Here is a 24,117-nt window from a genome sequence, read left to right on the forward strand (position 1 = left end):
GTGTGTGTGTGTGTGTGTGTGTGTGTGTGTGTGTGTGTGTGTGTTTAAATCTTCTGTCTAGTTCCCAGCTCACATACCAACCTGTAGTAGCATGGGCACTACAATCCATGGCAACAGTTTGAAGGTAGCCTGAGCTACATCTTAAAAAAAAAGTGTTGCCATTTTCCAATGAAATGAAGGATTTAGACATAGAAAAGGGACATGCAGCCTTCCCTAGCAATTAGAACCGTTTCATATTTAGTTCTCTGAGAGTCCACCTCTACCTTTTAGTGTTGTGTGGTCTGGGCACAACACAACCCTCCCAATACCCTCAAGCTGGTCCCAAATGTGTAAACTATGAAAGCATGCTGGGTTCAAGAGAAAAGGCACTTGCCATGTTTTCTTTATTCTCAGTCCTTAATACACATGGCCAAAGGGTGCTTTTTCCAGTTAATGTACTTAAGTCGCAAGAGGCTGATTTATTAAAACTTGGGCGGGGCGCAATGGCTCACGCTTGTAACACCTACTTCGTAGGGTGAGGCAGACACATTCCTATGAATATTAGGCCAGGGTGAGATCCTGTCTCAAAACTAACCAAATAAGGTCGGAGAGAGACGGCTCAGGGGGCAGAGCGCCCGACCACTCCACCCGAGGACACGAGTTCGATCCCCGGCCCGGCACCTCATGTAGTTCCATATACCGTCAGTCAGCACTGTCCAGCCGGCGGCCTGCAGAACAACCGCACACAACACAGTCTCCCACCGTCTACCGTAGATCCGCGTAGAGTAGTAGGCAAAAAAAAAAAAAAAAAAACAAAAAACACTAACCAAATAAATCAATCTTGGTAACATAAACCACTTTGGGAACATTACTCTAGGTGACATATCTCCCTTGGTCATACTTTAGCAACAGGGGGCTAGTGAGGTTCACCTGAAAGGTACGGCTTAAAAGACTTCATTAAAGCTGGGCTTGGCAGCTCATGCCTATAATCCCAGTTAGTAAAGAGGCTGAGGGGAAGGTCTGAAAACTGAAGGCCAGTTTGGACGACATGGTGCTAAAAATAACTCTAATAAGGGACTCCACACCAGCAGTAGATATTATAGTAAATTTATTTTGTATAAATTATAATACATATTAACATTATTTACAATGCTATTTTTATTTATAAACTATCTTTATATGAACAGTAAGATACAAACCATTATCACTTTAAGTAAAAAAGTGTTTTGAGGAAAACATTAAGAGACATTTAAAAAGTATTTTGAAACTGGTTCACACATACAGCAAGAGACTCCATGAAAGGGAATGGTGTCTCCCTCCACTCCTCACCCCAAAGGAGAAAAAAATATTTTTATATTTAGTTCTTTTTAAAAAGCTATTACCTTTATCTTTTATTTTTTTTTCTAGAAGGCAAGTTACCATCAGAACCACAGCTGTCACTGCAGTGTAGGACATAAACTTGTTTCCCTTCTTAAAATTCTGTCCTAGAAGTAACTAGAAAAAACACCACAGATTGTCGCTTAGAAAATAACGTTAAAAGTGGCAAAGGCTCCAGAGTATGTGGATTGAAGATACTTTTTAGGAGCCAGGAGAAGATATTCAACAAACAAACATCTATCCACTGCGTGTAAGGCATTGTTATTACATGTGATAAGCCCCCAGGGGACTGAGTGTGGTAAGAAGGATGCCAGTCGGTCTAGGAACTGAAGACACAGGACACAGGAACGAGAGCATCTAGTCTAAAGGAGAGGAGGGGGAAAGAACCCCATCACTGAAGTGTCAGATCACAAGAAAAGGGAGCCGTGCTGATTGACGTGAGAAAGGGAGCTATGCACGGAGAGAGGCTGACGCGGGTTCACTTGGAGTGCCTGGGATCGGAGGAGTTGCTCCATGCCAAAGTGGGAGTGCCACTGAAGCTTACAGGAATAGGAATTAGATGGGAATTCTGCTTTCGGCAGATTGCCTTGGCAAGGTTTAAAACAGACCACACAAAGGAGGCGCTGAAGTCAGAAAACAGAATTGGTTTTCTAGATATGGGACTGAACCTGGGCTGCATATATATGGGTGGTGTGCCACTACGTGGTGCCCCCAGCACTGTGGGGAAGCGCTAGCGACAGTAAGGGCTATGTAAGGGCAGGGAAACGGGGCTGGAAAGACGCGAGGGACCTAAGAGTCAGATACTAGAGCCCCACATGGTGTCCTTTCGTACAGAAGAAAACAGGCTTGGATGGAAGCAAGATGAGTGTCAGCCAGGCCATCGACGTGGACTGCAGGATGGTGAAGAGAGTGGACTCAAGAGCTGAGTTAGAATAAGGGCTTTGGAGACTGTGTCAGTGGCAGCTGAGTCCTGTGACTGAGGCAGGGGCATGGTGAGGATGAGGCAGGGGAGCTGGCTTGAGGAAAACAGATTCTTACTCAAAACACCTTGGGAATCCCGTCCTATTTTAACTAAAGGTCCAAAGAACCAAGAGAAATGGATAGAATAAATACATTATCTATCCTTAAGGATCACATAGAACAATGATATAGGAAATTCCAGCGACCTGACTACGAGGGGCACATTGGGAGCACATGCAAGACTCATCCCCATATGCTGTGACGACGACATCAGGTTCTCAAATAGGAGGCTTCCTCCACCCCTAGGGGGCCTACTAGATATTTTGCTAACAAAAGCAGAATTTGAGTCTTTGTCCTCTGACCTCATTTTTAAAAATGTTAGCAAGTAAAGAATCAAGCTTCTTCCCGGAGAAAACTAGGGCCATCAGGGAAAACAGAACGATGCTCGTTACACCAAAAATGGAAAGAGGTTCAGAAACAGGGTATAATGTAAAAATGGCCTTTTCATTCTCTTAGGATGTGGGGCGGGGGGACTTCTGCTTTCAGCTGCTGCAGACAGAGGGGCACTGCTTAGGGACACTGAGAATATCACCTCTCCTTCATCAGCCTGCCATCTCTATCTGTGCTTAGGAGACACCTGAGCAAGGTTTGAGGGTAGCACATGTATGTGTGCTGAGCAACATTCCACAATTGAGATGTTCCAGACTGCGCTGATGTTATTCACTGTTAAATGTTAGCAATGGATGTAGCTCATGGGTACAGTGTCTGCCCAGAGACTCTGGGTTCAGAAATACTTTTCAAAGTAGTTTTATGGCAAATTATAAATATTTGCCATTGAACGAGTCAGGTTAAATGAATTATTGACCATATTTACTAGGTTATGAAGGGATCAGGAGGGGTAGGGAATGCAGTCTCACTCCACATTTAGAATGTTTTTATGGGGGGGCACTATCTGAGAGTTTGTATATTGTCTTTTCCAAAACTTTCCATAGGACTAAGCAATTGGCAATTATAATCAGATACAAATTTCACTACATAAGAATTACTTTGTGCGCTAAGTTCTCTTTATATACATTTAGATTTCGAAGAGATTCTTGGTTCAGAATACTGGCTAAGACTTCTTAGACTTTTTGAGGCTCATGAGCAAATCTTAAAGAGGTTGAGAATTCAAAGAGGGTAAAAGGTGGAAGAAATATAAACTATAAATTACCCTGGTCTCCAAAGGAATATACCACACAAATCACACAGATGTTTACATGGAAAACATTTACGTGACCCAATTAAAATAAGTTGCAAAGGACGGATTCACCTCCTATGACAAAGAAGGTTGCATGTGGGGTTCTATGAGATTGCACAGGACTTCAAATTATGCCATAGCCAGAAACAGTCAAGAAAAACTACATCCGTTACCTCAGGTCTAGATTATCTGTAGCAAATGGCATCCAAAAAGGCCTCATGAATGTGTTCAAAATGAAAAAATAGTATTCAGGATATACTTTCCAACTTTTGACATCACACTAAATTAAAAATCATAAAGAACCAGAAATCTCTTGCAGAATTAAAAATCATATATAAAGAACCAGAAATGTCTTGCATCCTTTAATGTAATAGTCTATGGATAACCTTAAGTTTTAGGTGACAGTTTAAACTAAGTCAACAAACTATTTAAACACTGAAACAGTTTCGAGCGTGGTAGCTTCGTTCTGCTGCTGCTAATCAACAAGGCTATGTGCAAGGGGGTTTACATGTTAGACAGGAAGTGGGCCAGAATCAAGAATATGAACCTTTCCTAGTGAGGGACACAGACTGGCAAAGTTCAGTGTGGACATGGGAACTGAGGCATGACAATGGGTGGGGATAGCCTGGGCTACAAGGAAGGCCTGTGTCTCAAAGGAGACAGAAGGTGAGAGGAAGAGGGAATTTTGAAAGTCAAGGGGAACAAATCAAAGTTGCATAAAATTTCCTTTAAAAAGTGTCACTGATTCGAGATCACTTTAAAAATACATTTTATAGAAAATATAACATCCTTTTAGATATAAATACCACCAATGACTTGGGCTCTGAACTCTTAAGAATAGCAGGGGATTCTAGGTAGCACGTTCCCCGCCATATTTTGATCACTGAGCTTGGAGGCACACATATGTAGCCCCGCACTTCAAAACCCCGAGCAAGTGAATCCCAGGCTAGCGTAGGTTACATAATGAGCTCCAGGGCAGCCTGGACTCCAGAGTGAGCCTCTGTCTCAGAAAACCAAGGGAATAAAAATCACATTTACACTGAACTGGCAGTTTTAAATACAGAGCAGGCGCAGTGGTGCAGGCCTTTAGTTCCAGCTGCTCAGAGGCTGAGGCGGAAGACCGCAGCTCAAGGTTTGCCTGAGCTGCACAGTTATCAGTACAGACGGCTGGCATTTCACTTCACAGTTACTGAGGTAGAAGCTTGCTATGTGGATCTCTATTGCAATATCAACATTTCCATCTCGGGTTAGCGATGCAAAAGTCTGCATTTTCACCCAGCAATTTCTACACCAAACATTGCATGGAAATTTGCTCCTTAATATGTGTGTGTTACTTGCAAAGACTTAACCAACAGTGAGAGCATCAGGATGTAAGGCAGAGACAACAGCATGGCCAAGTACATCCGCAGTGTACAGTGTACAGTATTACGGTAAGTTCGCGTCTCTAAACAGTACTTTAGGGTTCAGTGTGAGTCTCAGAAACAGTTCTGACCAGCAAGTAAACATCGGCATTTTAATAAATAACACATGAAAAACATCTTTAAGAACTGCATATCCCTAACAACACAGTTTATCTGCTAACGGTTGAGGGCGGGTTATCTTGGCAGTGTTCTTTTCCGCGTGCCTTCCGAGGAGCTCTGACCCCATTCCGCCGAGCTGCGTCTCCACCTTGTCGGACCACGGAGGAAAGGAAGGAAGCCAACGCTGCTACAACACTGTGCCCTCCTGAAACGCTTCTATCCACCTGGCAACGAGGGAGAACTGTTAGACCTGGGACACCTCTGACTGCTGACTGAAACCTTTCCTACAGACACAGGAGTTCTTATACAGGGAGCCATCCTTTGTTTGGTAATGTGATCCAACATCTGGCCTGGAAAATGTGTTCTTTGTGGCATTGATACTTTATGTGCAAACGTTTTAGAATGCCTCAGGATGAATGAGAAGGCACAGTAGGTAAAGGCACTTGCCACCAAGTCTGACAACCTGAGTTTTGTCCCCGGGACCTACATGGTGGAAGGTGGGAACTGGCTCCTGCAGGTTATCCTCTGACCTCCACACTGATGTCACCTGCACACATGTTAAGTGTGTGTGCACATGTGCACACACATGTGTATTTACTGGGCTTCGGAAGGGATGTGTCAACAAAGGTTCTTATCATGATTCCTTTCCTGTCTAGTGTCTGACTTGGTGAGTTTTGGAAACTAGCTATGGATCTGTTCTTCCCCTTAAGTCTATCAACCAAAATCCCCTTACTGGTCCCTTAAATCAAACTTGTTCCAAATTTTTCAATGAAAGGGAACTGACCTGGCATTTCGTATATTCTAAGATCAAGAATTTCCATACGATACAAAGCTTTCCACAATCTCATAGACGTTATCACAAATTCTCGCGTCTCCAGTTCTCATCTGGCAGCACACAGCTGCGGTCACTCGGGATATGCTCGTCCTGTCTCCGTTTGCTCTTGGCTACCTGGACTCCCTGGAACCCACTCCACCCCTCCGCTTACTGACAAATGACTTCTTATGGTGACAGATTACAGAAGAAAGGACTGGAGCAAGCCATCAACATCTGAAATCACTACATTTCTCAGTAGCCTGTAACATATTCAGCTCAAATTTCAAGGACAGAATTTCCAAAACTTCAGATTTTAGGAGCAGACAGCATATGTTGTACTGCAGCAGAACACCTTTAAGAGTCCCCCAGAGGCTGGAGGGATGCTCAACACTGAAGAGCACACTGGCTGCTCTAGAGGAGCCAGGTTCAGCTCCCAGTGCCCATACGGTGGCTCACAACCATCTGCATGTATCTCCAGCTCCAGAGAATCTGATCACCTCTCCCAACCTCCACCAGGCACACATGTGGTGCACACACACACATGCAGACAAACACCCAAACACAGACACACACCCCAAATCAAATCTAATAAAGCCTTATCACAAATAAGCAATTTAATTCTCAATTTATTTGGATAAAAAGCTATACATCACTGCATACCCTAAAGCAGATGGAGGCAGGGGGAGTCTCTCAGAGCGTAGCACAGTGCCTGCTTGGTACTCAGGAACACAGGCAATTCTAGCACATTAACTCTTAACTGCCTACAAAACTGCCCACCCTGCTAATCCTCAAAGTGCTCCCGTGTATCCCAAGCACTTAACTTTAAAGCCTGCTGAGAAAACATGGACACAGGTACGCTCTCTGGGGTGGACTAAGTCAGATGAGAGGAGAGGTGAGCCGAGCTACCTGCTCAGAGGGGGGCCCTTCACGGCTACACCACCTTAAGGTTAAAAGGTCTCTCAACACCTCAAATGAAGATTCTTGCTGGGATTCTGAAGAGACTGCTTGTGCCTTGACCATCTAAAACTATAACTGTTTCCTTCTACTCAGTGCCTGGAAACAACTGTGAGTCTCTCAATGTGTTTGATTTTCCCTGCACAGTCGTAAATTAGCCAGCAGACTCGTTTTTCAGTCCTGCTAGTGCACAAAACACCTGGATAGGGGATTTCAGCTACTGTCACCAAAGGCCAGGGCTCCGCCTGCACTTCTGCCTCCCCCAGAGCAGAGCTCCAGTGCTTCCTCCCAGGTCACGCGTGTGCACACGCACACACAGTGGACAGGACTACCGATTTTCTTTCATCTCCTGTTTTTAAATCATCCGAATAACAGGTTACATCTTTCAAACTTGGATCTCCGAGAGTTGTTCTGTGTGCTTTTAAAATGTCATTTAGAACAACAAGGGGGAAATCTGCACAACTTACTTCTGCGTGGAGTGGGCATCGTCTGCCTTAAACACGTAAAACACCATGCCCTTGTGCAGCAGCTGAAACACTCTCGATTCTGAGTTCTCGTCTCTGACTTGAGTGACGGTAAACCCTAGCAGAGGCTGGCTCTCCAAAGCGGCCACATCCTAAGAAACAGACAAGGGGAGATGGGCTTTCAGGGTTAGATGCAATTCAGGCTTGAAAAGCCTTGACCTACACAGCTCAATTTCGTAGACAACACTGCGATTCTAGCAGCTCATTTTTACTGAGTCAGCAGTGAGCCGCCTACCCGCCACCTGCCAGCTTCAGCATGTTTGTGCCCACTGAATCTCCCATTGTTTTTGGGCAGTCAAGGAAAGCAGTTTGTGGATGCAGACACCAAGTACTTAAGCAGTAGGTGACTGGCTCAGATCCCACTGAGGAACTCTAGGATTCTGCCTGGTTGTTGAGACAAGGTCTCACTCTACAGTCCAAGCGGACCTGGAGCTCACAGGGATTTTTCTGCCTGGATTCTCCACAAGTTTTGTTTATCTCTAACATGAAGCCCTGGCTGGCTTGGAAGTCTCAAAGGTCCACCTGCCACTGCCTCTAAACGCTGGAATTAAAGGTGTGTGCCACGATGCCTGGTCCTCCCTCCTTTTCTTTTAGAGTCTCAGGTAACTCAAGGTGGTCTCAAACTCCACATAACTGAGGCTGACCTTGAACTCCTGAGTCTCCTGCTCCTATCCTCCAACTGCTTGGTTGCAGGCAGGTGCTACCACACCCTGCTCCCCTAAGGCCTTCATAGGCTGCTGGGACACAGATAAAGGCAGTTGGAGACAGTTGATGACAACGCTGAGCTGGGGACACCAAGAGAGGCTAGAAGAGAGGGTAATCCCTGTCCTGTGAGAAATGGCAGTTACAAGACAACAGAAACATCTGCATTTTAGTACTCTCCAAAATTCCTAACACTGGAGTAAGAGTTCATGAAAAAAAAAAAGAATAATACTATTCCCATTAAAAGTACTAGTAACACCGGCAGTGGTAGTGCACACCTTTAATCCCAGCGCTCGGGATCTCTGAGTTCAAAACCACCTGGTCTACAGAGTGAGTTCCAGTACAGCCAGGGCTACACCGAGAGACCCCATCTTGAACCCTTGGTTCCCCCACAAAAAGTACTAGTAATAGGAAAGGCATGGTGGCACACACCTGTAATCCTAGCATTGGATGGGTTGAGGCAGGAGAATGACTGTGAGTTCGAGGACAGACAATCTGGGATAAATGGCGAATTATAAACCAACCTGGGCTATTCGGTGAGCACTGCCTCAAAAACAAAACAAAACAAGCACCTTTCTCTGTCTAAAACAGTACTTGCTTGGCATGCCCAGGCCAACCTCAGCTCTGCACAAAGCAAAACCCTCCAACAAACTCCATAAAACTAAAACAAAACCCCAAAGTCCCTCTTAAGCGTCCATCTTACCTCACTTGCAGCGTATGTGTAGAGTACTTTGTTTTTGATGACGAACCACAAGTGTTTCCATGGCTTCTTGCTGCCCTTGGATCTGTAAAGGTAACCACTCATGGTGGAGTCTTCCGTGTTTGCGGATACCTGGAAAAGGAAGTCCGCGGGCCTCAGTGGGTCACAGGCTACTTTTCAAGAACAACAGCACAACAGAGAGCCGAGCTCAAAACACCAGCTGTTGAAAGCAACAACCATAAGGACATTTCAGAATGACACTGGGTGTTCTCTGTATTTGAGGGGTGCAGGAAAGAAATTACCCACACGACTGTCCCATGATATGGTGAAGGTTTTTATTGTAGATGTAAGAACAGCCAGAGGCAACTAGAAGTCAGGAGCAGAGACTGAGGCAATTGAACACGGTGAGGGCTGCTTGCCAGGCTGGAGAGACCAAGAGAAAATAGAGACTAGCGAGAAAGTAATTGCCCACATGACTGCCCCGTGATACAGTTAAGGTTTTTATTGCAGATGTAATGACAGCCAGAGGCAACTGGAAGTCTCTACAGGAGTAGAGACAGAGAAGGAAGGAGACTGAACATGACCGACCAGGGCTACTCGCCAGAATGCAGAGACTAGTAGGAAATAGAGACTAGAGAGAACACAGTGGGGAGAGCGGAGTTACAGGAAGCCTCTGGGCTGGAGGAGTTTCGGGTAGGTGAGGTAAGACGGGCTAGGATGTGAAGAACAAACACCTGTGCTTAAATCACTTCCATTAATAGGGTTTTCAAGAGAAGCGTGGAGGCTCATGCCTTAATCACAGCACAGGAAGGTTACTGTGTTCTCTCTCGCTCTCTCCTCTCTCCCTTGCTCCTGCTCTGCCAAGGTCTTTCTGGGTAGCCTTGACCGGCCTGGAGCTTGCTATATAGATCTGAGCAACAGATAACACATGTGGTCTCCAAAATGCCGCCTGAGAAAAGCATTTGGTAGGCTTTGATCATTTCTCCTCTGCCAAACCAGAGAACACAGCTGAGCCCACAAAGACAAGCAAATGTAGGAATGGGTAAGCCAGGCAAAAAATGGGATCATCTCTAAAAGGAAGGCTTGTCATTCCCCGCTGATAGACTTCAGATTGTGGGACAGGGACGTGAGAATGTCAGGTCCCGAGGAAACTCCAGTTCTCCACACTCCAGAGGGCAATCTAGATATCCAGAGATGAGCTCAGCCTGAACTGTAGGAGGACTCTGACAGCAGGCCTCAGGAACCTGCGAAACTGGTTCCCATCTGCCAAAGGGAGTCATTTCCCTTACCTCTGGCAGAAGGGACAAATGTCTATAGGGTGCCTTTCATCATTTCACCAGCTAGCCCAGGCTTCCTCAGTACCACAGGTACCCATTAGACATTTCAGAGTCTATGGTGCACTGTTGTGTGATGTTGTGTTTGTGTTCTGACAAAGCTTGCCTGGAGATCAGAAGGTGGAGCTAGCCACAGAAGCTGGGCCGTGGTGGCTCAAGCCTTTAATCCCAGCACTTGGGAGGTGGAGACAGGAAGTGGAAAGGTGGAGTGGGACAGGACCTCAGCCCTTTTGGATGTAGGAAGGAGACAGGTGGGAAGCAACTGGAGGCTGTTCCTAGTTTTCTGATCTTCCACGTTCTTACCCCAATATTTGACTCCTGGTTTATGTTGGTTAAGATTAATTAGATTAACGCTTCAGTGTACAGATTGCATCGGGATGGTGCACAGATTACACGAGGCAAACACATATACAAAATGAAAGTAAATGCATTAAAACATTTTAATTACATTTATTTACTTGTTGTGTGTGCGAATACATGCATTCCATGGCTCACGTGTGGAGGTTAGACAGCAATTTGTGGAAGTTAAGTTCTTTCCTTCTACCACGGGGGTCATGAGGGTTAAATTTAGGCCGTTAGGACCGACATTGAACTCAGGATACAAGACCTGGCAGCAAGTGTCTTTCCCGCTGAGCAATCTTACTGGCCCACATTCCTCTTTCTGAATTAATATACACGCACCACAAAATAATCAGCCAGTATCGACCACAAATATTCCTCTATTATCTTTTCGAAAGTAAAAATCACATTAATCAACTTAATTACCCAGCTCACAAAAACTTTTATCACTTTTTGTTTGTGTCTGAGATTTTTTTTTTTTTTGGAGACAGGGTTTCTCTGTGTAACAACCTTGGCTGTCCTAGAACTCTTAAACTCACAGAGATCTACCTGCCTCTGCACCTGAGTGCTGGGATTAAAGGTGTGTGCCACCACTGCACAGCATGTCTGAATTCTTAAGACAGGATCTCATATAACTTAAGTTAGCCTTACACTTATTGTGTAGCTGAGGGTGGCCTTCAACTCCTGATTCTCCTGCCTCTACCTCTCCATTTTAGAGATGGGCCTTGCTATGTTGCCTAGCCTGGCCCTAAACTCCTAGGCTCAACTGACCCTCCTACCTCAGTCTACTGAGTAGCTGAGGCTATAGACATATTAAGCCATCATGCCTATCAAGGATCTCAAAGTTGGATTGGAAAGTTTAGATTCAGAAATCGAAGGATTGAATAGATAGTTCTTAGGCATTCTCTAAATTGGCCTAAACTGCTTCATATAGAAGCCAACCAAACAGTACGGATCAGTAAAAGCTAAGGAGTTTGTACTTTCCCCTATGAAAAAGGACCCCTTTACAATGACTCTACGTCAGCTGGGCGGCAGTGGTGCACTCCTTTAATCCCAGCACTTGGGAGGCAGAGGCAGGAGGATCTCTGTGAGTTCGAGGCCAGCCTGGTATACAATAGCTAGTTCCAGGACAGGCACCAAAAAAAAAAAAAAAAAGGTTCTACATCTACTTTCTATGACTGCAATAAAATGCTCCCCAAAGTTTTCTGCAGCTATCTGTCAATGACTCAGGTCATAAGGAAGACAAACAAAGACTGCAAGGCACCTGCCATATCCATCAGAGTATCAAAATTCATGCCCGAAGAGTAATGGGAAACGACATCTTTCTTTATGAAATTCAGCCTTGTCGAGCATAATGGAAACACTTACTTCTTTGAGAGCAGCTGGGATCTTTTTCTGTTTCCTCCCCGCTGGGATGCTGTGCAAGACCGATGACAAGGCACTTGAAGGAGACTTGTGATTCCCCGGAGAGCCAATCCTCGGGGACAGCTGGTGATCTAGAACAGAGTCGGCGTGCTCATGGAGCAAGCATGCATGATGTACAAAATACCCACGGAAGAGCGCTCAAGAAACGAGGGCAGAAGCGAGAGCTGAGCAGGAGTTGAGCTGATTCCATATGGAACTTTTGAGCTACAGACCATATGAAAAGACCCTATTTCTGTGTCCTCAGAATTCTGAAACAGCTAGAGACGCTGTTCAGTGACAGTGCCTGCTTTGTATGTTCAGTGCTCTGGGTTCAATCCTCAGCACAAAAACATAAAGTAAAAATTCTTTGGGATGGACATGGTACCACGGGTCTGTCACCCAGAGGTAGGAGGATTGGGAGTTCAAGGTCCATCCTTGCTTACCATAAAGTTCAACCTCAACCTGAGTTACAGGAGACTCTCAGTAAACCATAAATAAGTAAACAAAGTAATTTTAAAACATACAAGTACACCCTTAATTTTACAAATTTCCCTACTGATATAAAGAGGTTGATTTAGATAATGGAAGAGATGTGTAAACCAGAACACCTGCTTCTGAATAATAAAGCTAGGGGGGAAAACGGGGCGGGGTGGCTCTAAGTAATTTGGAATGCTCTTTAGGCTGGGGCGTGGGGCGTTGGATATGAATAGTTTGGCCTCATGACAGTCTCCCTGCTTTAGCCTCCTGAGTGCTGGGATTACAAGTGTGAGCCATATTGCCTAAATCAATCATTTTCTGTTTCACAGTTTTGTTTTACATGGTGCTAAGGATCAAACTGAGAGCCTTGCACATGCTAGGCAGGTCCTTCCCACTAAGTCACATTCTTCCCAGACTGAGTTTAGAAAAATAAAGCAGGTAGTAGGCAGGAAGAGGGGTTTGTAGAAGGACATTATCAGAGTAATCTAGACCTTATTAAGGTTGACACAAAAAAAATCAAGACAAGTGAGACTTTCTGAAATGAAATTGACAAGATCTACTGACCAGCAGAGGTGGCTGATTAGAGATGAATGCTAACATTTCACATTGGTATTACACAGAGAACAAAGAACAACCATTCTTGACTCCAGTTCCAGGGGATTCCATATCCACTTCTGATCTCTCAGGGTTCCATACGCACATGTGGGCCCTACACTCATTCAGGCAAAACACTCATACACAAAAGTAAATAAATCTAAGAGAATATAAATAAAAAATAATAAGTTGAAACTTTGAAATAGCTCACAAATTAAAGTTACTTTTTAACTGTGTTGAGCATTTCATTCAGTAATAATTCGATATTAGTTTTTTTACTAAAACCATTTTATTTTGGTAAAAACTGTTACCCCCCAAAAAAAGGCTCAGTCTAATTTCTCTTGGGATTATCGTAAAGCTCAAGTCAGAGCATACTAGGAAGTAAGACAAGTCTAGCAACCATGCTTCTGCCAAACATGGTTCTTTTAGGAGGCTGAAAGGATCTGCGGGAGAGACTTTGGTTACATGTTTACTGTTATATTACCTAATTTCTGTAGTTCTTGGAAGCAATGTTCACATACTCTTGCCAGTTGCCTTTTCAGGTAATCTAAGCCGTACTTATTTGATGAGCAAGCTTGGCACACAATCTGAAAACACATTGCAATTATTTCATTCAGAAAGACTTGGATGACGAGGCATGGAAAAGGCTGCAGTGTACGGCACTGCCCATTCATCAACAGTTTGGCAGTGACTGAGTCTCACTTATCTCATGGCTAACTCTCAGACCACTAACCCCGAGTGTTTGCTCCATGAACACCGTGCTCAGCAGAGCCAGCACACACAGCCTCCAGAACACTAGCGTGTTCCCAGCGTGCAGGGTCTTCCGACAGTCTCACTGACCACCTTCATCCTACGCGCCGTCCCTACCACAGCCACAGCTACTCTCTGCGACCCTCCCAGGTTAGGGGACCCTGTTTCATCCTTGAAGGAGCTCTCCACTATAATGCTCATTCTGCTAAAGAAATCATGAGAGCTTATATTTCAGTGTGGATTGGAAATATCGTCCAAGGACCTATGCCTTAAAGTCACCACTTGGGCACTAGTAGGAGGCGGCAGAAACTAAAGGTCACAAGGGTGGGGTACCTTCAAAGAAGACTGAGGGGTCATTTCCTCCATATTTTTCACTTTTACCAATTAAGTACATGACTTTGCCAACTCCACGCTCTCTCCAGGACTTGCTGCTTAAACTCAAACACTACAGGCCAACTGACCAAGGACTTAAGTCCAAAAGTGTGAGCCAAAATACAAATTTTCTCCTTATAAATTGATTTATTGGTGCAGGTGTGATGGCACACACCTTTAATCCCAGAATCCAGGAGGAAGGGGAAGGTAGAGTTCTGTGAGTTCAAGGCCAGCCTAGTTTACATAGTGAGTTCCAGGCCAGCAAAAATACAGATTTCCTACTGATCCTTGTCTACACAAAGATGTAAAAAAAAACCTAAGCTGCAATATAAATAAGAGTCTATAGAACTGTGGGTTGTTTTGTTTTTTAAGACAAAAAGGTTGGTTTTGAACTTGCTGAGCTCTTCCGGTTCCAGCCTTCTGAGGGCTGGGATTTACAGTCCCGTGCCACCATGCCTGGATTAGCTTTCATTTCTGAATATAGGTTTTCTATGGCTGCAGAAATATTTTAACTGTGGGTAGAGAGTGGAGGAAGGAAAGTTTCCAACCATGTTCCTTACTCCAACCCTGAATACACAGATAAAATGACATCTGTTGTTTTCACAACTACTGTCTGTCCATTTCATAGGCTACACTGACTTCTGGGGGGTATTCCTCACTGTGCACAGCCCAGAGACATAGACGTCACCACAGGGATGGAGATCGTCCCTTCTGACCTTTCCACAGGCCCTGCAGTGATGTCTTCTCCAGGTCAGAGTAAATTCACTTGTGCAAATCATACACATGGTGGCTCTGGTATCAGGAATCCAGATGGGAGCCTTTGATCCAAGAGGACTAACTTCCTCTTTCTTCTCCAAGTCCTGTAGAAGAAAAATGGCTTCCGATTACTGGGTGCACACTGCCTGAGACAGAATCAAGTCTTTGTAGTGGCCTTCTCCAGGGCTGATGGCATCATTAAAATGTGGTAGGGGAAGTGGACCATGATATTTGAAGTCCTCAGTATATTAAGATTAAATACATTTGAAAATGCTCTGTTGCAAAATTATCTGTAAAAGATGCTCATGGTACTAAGATGATTAGCTTCTTCCTTAAGCTATTCCTGCTCCCCCGGTTTCCTACAGTGAAAAGCTGGGGAAAGAGCGGGGGTAGGGTGCATGCTTAGTGTAAGGAAGGCCCTGAGTTCAATCCCTACAATACACAGAGAGACAGGCAGAGACACACACTCCCTTCCCACACATATTCAAGCATACACACAGACACATATACAGATATGCACAGACACATACACATATACCTACTCCCTCCCCCATTTTCTCTCTCTCTCTCTCTCTCTCTCTCACACACACACACACACACACAGAGAGATACAGACACATACTCCCTCCCTCTCCATATACAGAGACACATAGAGAGACACACACAGACATACTCCCTCCCCCCCCCACTCACACACAAAGACACATACACATACATACACGGGAACACATACACAAACACATACCCCCCCTCTATATACACAGACACATATACAGACACACACATAGAGACACACAATACCTCCCATTAACACTCCTCCCCCTACACAAAGACAGATACACAGACACACAAGAAAATAAATGAAATTTCCTACACTTCAGTCTTATAAGTAGGAGAAACTAGGTGCACACATACCTCCTCCAACTCCTTTTCTAAACCTCTATAAACCCTGAGCAAGCCTAGAAGGGGGGCACAGTACCTCATCAAGACTCCTGCTGGGGCAGAAGGTGGTCCTCTTCTTGGCATACTCTTCTATCGCCCTGGATATGGCCTCCAGCCATTCATCTCGTTCTGTGGCAGAGCTGATGGGGGCAAAAGTTTCCATCAAGACCATATCAGCACTGAGTCCTTCTGTCTTTCTTTCTCCTTTCCTTCTCCCTGGAAACTAATACCACCCTCCGGCCAGGTCCGAAGGGTAGTCCTTCCAAAAGGAGTCAATTTCTTTACCTATAGCAGAAGGGACATACAGCTACTTGTGACTGCATATCAAAGCCCATACTGGCATCCAGGCTCCCTCAGTATCACAAGTACGGAATATATGTGTGTGTGTGTGTGTGTGTGTGTGTCAAGGTCCATGACGGCATACTAGCCCTTTCTACCTCCCTAGGCTTCCTTCCTCCAGAGACCCATTTGTTCTCTTTATAAAGGCAAATGTCTCCCCTCGCCCCAACTATTCTCGCCATATTCTCATTCTGTGCCCCTCCCAATCTCTCTCTCTCTCTCTCTCTCTTCTCTCTCTCCTACAATAACAACCTTCCTATATCATGGAGCAGTCATGCTGGAAGTTTCTTTATTGTACCCTTCCCCACATCTGGTGCCAATACAAGCATCCCCTAAGGTATAAAACATGTGTTTCTGCTGGCTTCTGCCACCCACCATACTCAACTCCAGATTTTACAGCCTGTCTCTTCAGCAGCGTCTCCTCCACCTGCTCTAAGAGCTCATGTCTCTTCCCGCCTACGTGGTAAGTATCCTCTCATCCCTCTGCTCTTGGGGCGTGCCTCTCATTGCCTCATGGGGGTCTGCTGTATGCTTCTCCACTGCGATTCGGGGCACCTCCACTAAGGCACTTCCCCCTTCCTGACTAGCGGAATTGTCTCTCTGGAAAAGATCCTGTTTCTAACCCTTTTCGCTAAGTCTCTCCCATCTCACCTTTGCTCTGGCTCCCTTCCCACCTGCCTCTTGGCTCACTCCTGGAGCTTGATTCACCTGCCTTCTCCAATCTCCTTCCTCCTGAGACTCAAAGATTACATTAAAGCCTCACCATCTTACTGTAAATGGTCTGGCCTCAGTATAACTCAATGGCTCAAAAACGGCACACTCAATTTCCAAATTCTCACAGATTTGTTTAGTTTTTGTTTTTTGAGATAGTGTTTCTTTGTGTAGCCCTGGCTATACTAGAATTTACTCTATAGACCAGGTTGGTCTCAAATTCAGAGAACCACCTGCCTCTGCCTTCCAAGTGCTGAGATTAAAGGAATATGTTACCACTGCTGGGCTCTCGCAGATTTTTAACAATTTCTGCCACTACACACACACACACACACACACACACACACACACACAAATGATCCCCAAAATCTCTTATCTTTAAATTTTCTCTGCTCTACATTCTTAAAAATCCCCTATCTCTCTGCTCTCAAAAAAAAAAAAATCTCAAGGTAATGGTGTAAACTTTCTGTATTTCAAGATTTGTAAGCTTGTTGGGTATGGCTTAAAAATCTGTAAAATCTAAAACAAAGCTTAAAACTTGAAACAGAAAAGGTTGAGAGTTAAAAAAATATATACATAGATAAAGTTAACTACTACAAATTCTTGTATGTAACTTGGATTCAGCTCTTGTTTAAAAATTTGATCTGCTACAGCACAGTGTATATGTAACTTGGAGTCAATCCTTGTTTATGAAAAATAGGATTTACTAATAACAAACTTGATGACTGAAATTTAAGGTGTACTGAGGCCAGCAGCAGCTGACTTAAACATAAAGGTCTACTGCTCTGTCTTTGCCAACTTTGTTAACCGTTAGCTATTTGGGACAAACGGAGTCACACAACAACCTGAGATACTATGTGAAGGTTCACCATGAAAGGATCAGAAAGACAGTAGACAGTTGGGTGATGAGGGTCTATTTTTAGCACCATAATCCATAAGCTGACTCAGTAAATAAAGGAGATTGTGTGTGGCTGTGAGGGTCCGCCCACTACTCAGCACAAAGTGCTGTTCCTAGTCATCTCCCCCCGAAGCTGTCTTTAACCCAACTGTAATGTGAACAGGGCAGGGAAGAGGAGCCTGCCTAACAAACTGGTTTTGCATTTCTCAACCATGCCTCCCCTCCAAAACTTGTGATTAATGCCCATTCATGATTGGTGTCAAGACAGTTATAAAATCTTTTAAATTTGTTTTGCATATTCAAAATCTCTAGGCACACTTTCGGTGACATAATATGATAATCTATACACATACATGGAGAGGAAGGAGAGAAGGAACTTTAACAATCAAGTTAAAAATCTATCATAATGAGACAAACCCTTCACAGTGGGAGCTTAACAATGCAAGGAAATCCCTGTGTCTTTGGAGACTGGTACTGAAGTATGCAAAATGACCTGGCAACTTCAGTTAGATTTAAAATACTTTAGAAAAATGTAAGAAGGCCAGCCCATTGCTGCTCATCATATTATTCACTCAGATTTTAAGCATAAACAATTCTATCAAATAAGAACAAAGCAAAACCCTGAACAAAGAGACATATGGATGGGCACAGGGTGGTGGTTTTGTCTTCCTCCCCCTTTTCCAGGGCTGGAGGATCAACCCCAGAAGGATCTCAGGAATCCCAGACCAAGAACTCAAACTAACTATGACTTGCTACAGGCTTAGCTCCCTTGTTACTGCAGAAGATACAAGGATCACTTGCCTTTCCCGTAGTATGTCCAGTAATGTAGTTCCCTGATAAATACCACTTAGGATATTTATTCATATTGATAGAAGAAATTACAAATGATATTGACAAATCAATGGTTCCCAAATTTTTATTTCATACAAAGAACAAAACAAGAAATAACACTTTTCTTTCTAAACCAAATAAAATCTGCCTGTTACTTTTACTATTCCAGCATTGTTGCCAAAGACAACTGCCAATTAATAGTTACCGTGCTCAGCCAACAGCACTAAATGCTTCCCAAATGTCATCGTTTCTCATCTTCGGAGCCCCTAGAACACCCACTGCCTCTTACTTCCACCCCTGCATTAGCGGACATTGTCACCACGTGGACAATGAGAAAACTGTGGACCTCCAATATGAGGCCCTGGCTTTACTAACGACAGTTTCCTGAGTCCTGAGCTGACAGGGGACCCAAGTGTAGTGAAGGGCTTAGCCCTTCCCCACCAGGTCATTGCCATCTGGTGTGTGTTCCCTGAAGAACTACAACACAGGAACGGACACTTAGACTTCTGGGCAAACATTTAGGAATCGTCACCAGCTCTCCTTCCACCGCCCACGTTTTGCTCCAAGTAACTGAGAACAGAGAGGCAGATGGCTAATTTGAGAATTGCTGTTGGATTTTTCTGGAGCCCTGGGAGCATGAGGAATGTGATTTGACTGTACAAATCATGTCGCATATGTTGTTCTTTTGTTTAAATCATTCCTGGCGCTCTCTTGTGTGGGCTTCTGCCAAGACAATGTTTACCAGCTCTTGATAACACATTTCTTACAGACCACACACATTTGCCTGAAGCATCCAGTGCTGGCATCTCAGGCCTTTTGTAACACAGCAGAAGAATCTGCATCTTCCTCAAACTGACAAACAGGCTGAGTACTTTGTTTTTTTAACAGAATGCATATATCATCAGAAGACAAATTTTTTTGTCAAGGAAAATTATTTTCCTCTCAATTGCAATGAATTGCTGAGAGGAAAAACTGCCAATCGAAGGGATTTCTGGTATATCAGACCTGGCCACACCCATGTTGGTGCAGGCAGCAGGGTGCAATGCTGATATTTAGAGGCCACGTTACTGTGACTCTTCCGAATGCATTTACTGGATAGGCTAGGGACTGAGCTGTGAACTGGACATACAAAATATACTTCAACTAAGGGCCGACACCTTACTGCGGTGAAAAAGTAATGAGCATATGAAGCATGCACCGCAGAGGGACAGTTTTAAGTAGGTGGCAGGACAAGCCTGTACCAGGGCAGACAGGACCTGAAGAATCAGTCTCACAGGGAATGCCAGGCTCTCTGTGCACCTCATTCAGTCCCATACTCTGGTCATCTCCAAGAGGATGGTGCTCACACATATACATCCAGTCCAGGCGTCCTTCTGACACGGAAATCCTTGCACGCCTGAGGCTCCATGCTTGGTGTGCATGCCAACCCCTGATTTTCCCCTAAACTGCTTCCTTCAAGTGCTACCTATCACAGTGAATGGTGGCACAGCCCATAAAGCCTGTCAGTTCTTGATGAATAACCCTGTCTTCCGCCTTCTGTGTTCAATCAATCACCTCTCCCCAAGTGCTGTCCACACGGGAGTGAAATGTTCTGAGGCCTGAAAGGATGGCTCAGTGGTTACAAATGTTGCTGAGCAATCACGAGCACCCACTTAACAGGCTCAGAATTCCACAAGCACCTGCAGTCCAGTTGCAATGGAATTGGAGCTCTACTCTGCCCTCTTTAGGTGCACAGGTGCACATACACACACACAGAGACACACAACCTTAATTTATAAGAAGAAAAGGGAAGGGGCATTGGAAGACTGCATGGAGAGTTGCCACAAACTTTCAGTTCATAGAATATACAATACTGAAGTAGGCATGGTGGTGTGTGCCTGTAATCCCGGAATACAGGAGACAGAGGACTGCTGATAGCTGGGGGCCAGCTAGGCCGCGCCAGGAGATCTGGCCTCAAAACAAACAATTAACAAGCACATGTTAAGTCACACAGTCTCTGCAAAGCAGAGTGAAGTGCAATAGTGAGGTTTGTTTGTGTAAGAGCTACACCACTTTGGGTTTCCTTAATGCTTGCTTCTCAGTATAGCTTTCCAGTTGTTCTGGGAAAGGAAATCACGGTTGGCCTCAAACTTCCTATGTAGAGGAGAATGACCTCAAATGACTGTGTGTCCCATGAAACCCTTATGACATGTTTTCACCATGTGTAAGTCACTGCCAGTTTCAGTTTGAGGTTAGCCTGGTATCCTACACAACAGCAGCAACAGATCAAAAGCAGAAGACTCTGATTTCTATTCTGGCTTTGTTAGCTATATTGACAGCAACCTGACATTTTTGTAACTTGGTTTCCTTACTTTTAAGGAGATGTTACTATCACATGGGTTACGGCCCTTAAGTGACACCTGAAATCATTCTAGTGAAGTATAAAGGACTAAGTGTTCTTAAACATGATGTGTTAAACTATGGAAGACCTTGCAGTACTTACAAAAGGTGATCGGCAGAGCAAGTCCCAGCATTACTACTATTCTACCTAGAGGGACACTGCTATTTCTTGTATCAGCTCTGTCATGTGCCTGATGGCATACACAAATGGGAAGGGGTTTAGGAAAAGAATAAATAAAATATCTAGCGGTTGACCTAAATGTTAAAACTTAAAATGAATAAATAAATAAAAACTATCTGAGCCAGCTATACTGCCAAAATGTCATTTCAGGTATGTGTGTGTAAGTGTATGTGACTATGTAATGACTACACACACACACACACACACACACACACACACACACACACGCACACACACACGCACAGGCACACACACACGCTTACCTGGCTGACAGGATGAAAGAACGCTCCACACTTTCAATCTTCAGTTCATTCTGATAGGCTTCCTGGGTAGGCTTTCTGACCTGGAAGAAGGCACAAATGTCTAGCAAACTCACCCTGTGCAAATCTGACATGTCAACAATAGCTGAAGTTGCCTAGGCCCTGGCTGCTGATATCTGCAGCCAATCTCCTCACTCAGATTTCTCCACCATTCTCTGCCATCTACGAATTTAAGTATTCACACGCAGGCCCGATGTCCCCATTTCCAAGCCTTAGATCACAATATTCACTGCCTTTCCCAATGTCCTAGCATGACGGCCTAGGTCATCTCTAAGCCCTTCTTTCCCCAGAAAGGCTTCCCTGATTCTCTCTCAGTTGGTGGTTTCTGTTTTATGTTTCATTTGGGAAAGGGTTTCATTATAGAGCACCAGGCATTTCCCAGCTGTCTATCAACAACAGTATACCAACCACACCTGTTGAAAGATGCGTACTCTTGGCAGTGGAGGTTCACACCAGTGACCTCTGCACTCAAGAAGCTAAGGCAGATCGTCTTGATTTCTAAGTTAGCCTGTGCTAGAGTCGACTCTGTCTCATAAAAAGCTTGGTGTGGTTGCTCACATCTGTGATTCCAGCACTTGAGAGATCAAGGCAGGAGGATAAGGAGCAACACCAGCCTCGATGACATAGGCCAGCCTGGTCAATAAAATAAAAGCACAACCCCAAACCAAGCCTTTTAAAAAGACCCCGGACACACACACACACACACACACACAGATGAATGTGTGTGTGTGTGTGTGTGTGTGTGTGTGTGTGTGTTTGAGATGATAGTCCTATCATGCTACCAAGACCTCAGAAGGTCTTTGAGCTCCTGATCTCAAATGACCCTCCTAGCTCAGCCTCCTGTGGATGGGGGACTGAAGACAAATACCACCAACTTGCCTTTCTCTAAACTCCAATTATTTACTTATCTCTGTTATATTTGGGCAGAATCTCAAGTAGTTGAAGCTAGCCTAAAACTAATGTGTAGCTGAGAAAGCCCCCGAGATCCTGCTCCTCTTGCCTCCTCCTCCTAAGGGACAAGAGTGAAAGTGTGTGCTGCCACACTCTTCGTGCACTTCTAACTGTGTTGGTGTGTTAATGTGCCCGTGGAGTGGTCTTTATGATGTGCTCAGGTGCTATGTCTGCATCACCGCAAAGGCTCAGGGCACAGGGAGGTTTGGGACAAAGCAAACAGAAAATGAACCATCCTTTAATTCGCCTGTTCATATTTTTAGCAAATCTGTCATTATTTTTGTTTATCGTAGCTCTCAGCAACTATGCCTTGAATAAGCTAATGCAAGAGCGAGGCCCCGACAGGAATGAACGGGTGCGTGAGCAGCAGCAAATAGACAGAAGAGCGAGGGGAGCGAGGATGACTATCTTACAGGTCTTCTCTGCATATGCTGGGTAAGTAAACATGAATATGTACACGGACCTTCATTCCAGCCAGCGAGAGCATGTTGTTCAGTTTGTACATCCCAGACTGCACGGGTGTTGTGTACAGCAGGGCGTCGTTAAACTGGAAGGAGAAACGGAACACAAGGCCACTTACGAAAATCAATTCCAGCAACAGAGACATCAATAATGCACAAGGATGAAGGGAAAAGACTGCCTGTCAGAAAAATTCTAAAGCACGTGCTTCATTTCAAAGTTTTTATGAATTCTAAATCACACTAAAATATTACAATCTGCCTGAACAAATAATTTGATTAAAGCTATTCTTCCACATATAAAACAAAATTAACTAAATACTAAGAGACAAACTTTTCTGATGGAGCATCCTAACAGACCTTATCATTTCCTACGCTTGAAACAAGCAATCTGGTTGCCAAATGCCAGCAAGCTGCAAGGTGCACTAAGCTTGCCTGCTATCATGTCTTCCATTAAACAATGACCCAGACATGTCAAACCACACAGGGCCTCTTACCAGGAAAAACATTCGGGGCTGCATGACTTTCCGAGACAGCTTCATGAGAGTGCCTTCTTTGAGGAAAACCTAATTCATCCAAGCAAACACTCAGTTAGTGCCCCCGTTACCACACAATGACAACACACATAGGATTTCCTTCCAACATTCTCCCAGAAGTGTTTCTTTGTGACTTACAGTCGTGGTTTCTTTCTAAGCCCTACAAGTGATTTAGAAATGAGACTAAAAACAGGAGGTGGGGAGCTGAAGCAATGGCTCAGGGGATAAGATTGATAAGATTACTAATTGATATTGCAGAGTATAGCTCTCAGCAGCCTATAACTCTAGTTCCAGGAGATCCGACACCCTCTTCTGGCCTCTGAGAGTACTGCAGGCATGTGGTGCACATACATACATAGGTTAAACACTCATATGCATAAAATATTTCTTTCAGATAAAAAGAGAGTGACGATTTGCTCAGTTGGCAAGATGCTTACCTAGAAGCATGACACTCTGGGTTTGATTTTTAGCACCTCAACAAACCAGGCATGTGGTGGTGTGCTATCCTCTAATTCCAGCACTTGGGAGGTAGAGGCAGGAAGAGTATAAGTTCAAGGCTACCCTGAGTTAGATGAGACAGTCTCAAAAAGAGGTAACAAGGGGTCAGTGCGATGGCTCAGTGAGTAAAGGTAACAACTGCAAAGCCTGACAGCCTGAGTTCATCCCTGAGGCTTACAAGGTAGGAGAGAGCCCTCCCAAGAGTTGTCCTTTGACCACCTCCTCCCACAGATGCAACTTAATTTTTTTTCTTGAAAAGATAAAAAACGGAAAGAAACCA

The 24,117-nt window shown here is 44.4% G+C and overlaps 1 protein-coding gene across 1 annotated transcript in view; it reads right to left on the bottom strand.

Annotated features, from left to right (window-relative positions):
* Nucleotides 1–1,070: 1,070 nt before the first annotated feature.
* Fgd6 (FYVE, RhoGEF and PH domain containing 6) overlaps nucleotides 1,071–24,117 on the bottom strand; it is a 121,558-nt gene continuing 98,511 nt past the window's right edge. Inside the window, exons 12-21 of the mRNA XM_087902139.1 lie at nucleotides 23,301–23,369; nucleotides 22,809–22,892; nucleotides 21,338–21,417; nucleotides 15,773–15,875; nucleotides 14,754–14,897; nucleotides 13,400–13,502; nucleotides 11,809–11,936; nucleotides 8,771–8,899; nucleotides 7,309–7,457; nucleotides 1,071–5,297 (exon numbers count right to left, since the gene is read on the bottom strand). Coding sequence (XP_087758265.1) covers nucleotides 5,261–5,297; nucleotides 7,309–7,457; nucleotides 8,771–8,899; nucleotides 11,809–11,936; nucleotides 13,400–13,502; nucleotides 14,754–14,897; nucleotides 15,773–15,875; nucleotides 21,338–21,417; nucleotides 22,809–22,892; nucleotides 23,301–23,369 — 1,026 coding nt within the window. The 3' untranslated portion in view covers nucleotides 1,071–5,260. The remainder of the gene's footprint in view (nucleotides 5,298–7,308; nucleotides 7,458–8,770; nucleotides 8,900–11,808; nucleotides 11,937–13,399; nucleotides 13,503–14,753; nucleotides 14,898–15,772; nucleotides 15,876–21,337; nucleotides 21,418–22,808; nucleotides 22,893–23,300; nucleotides 23,370–24,117) is intronic.

The sequence above is a fragment of the Myodes glareolus genome, chromosome 26 (genome assembly GCF_982192425.1).
Source record: "Myodes glareolus chromosome 26, mMyoGla1.1, whole genome shotgun sequence".
Classification (NCBI taxonomy): Eukaryota; Metazoa; Chordata; class Mammalia; order Rodentia; family Cricetidae; genus Myodes; species Myodes glareolus.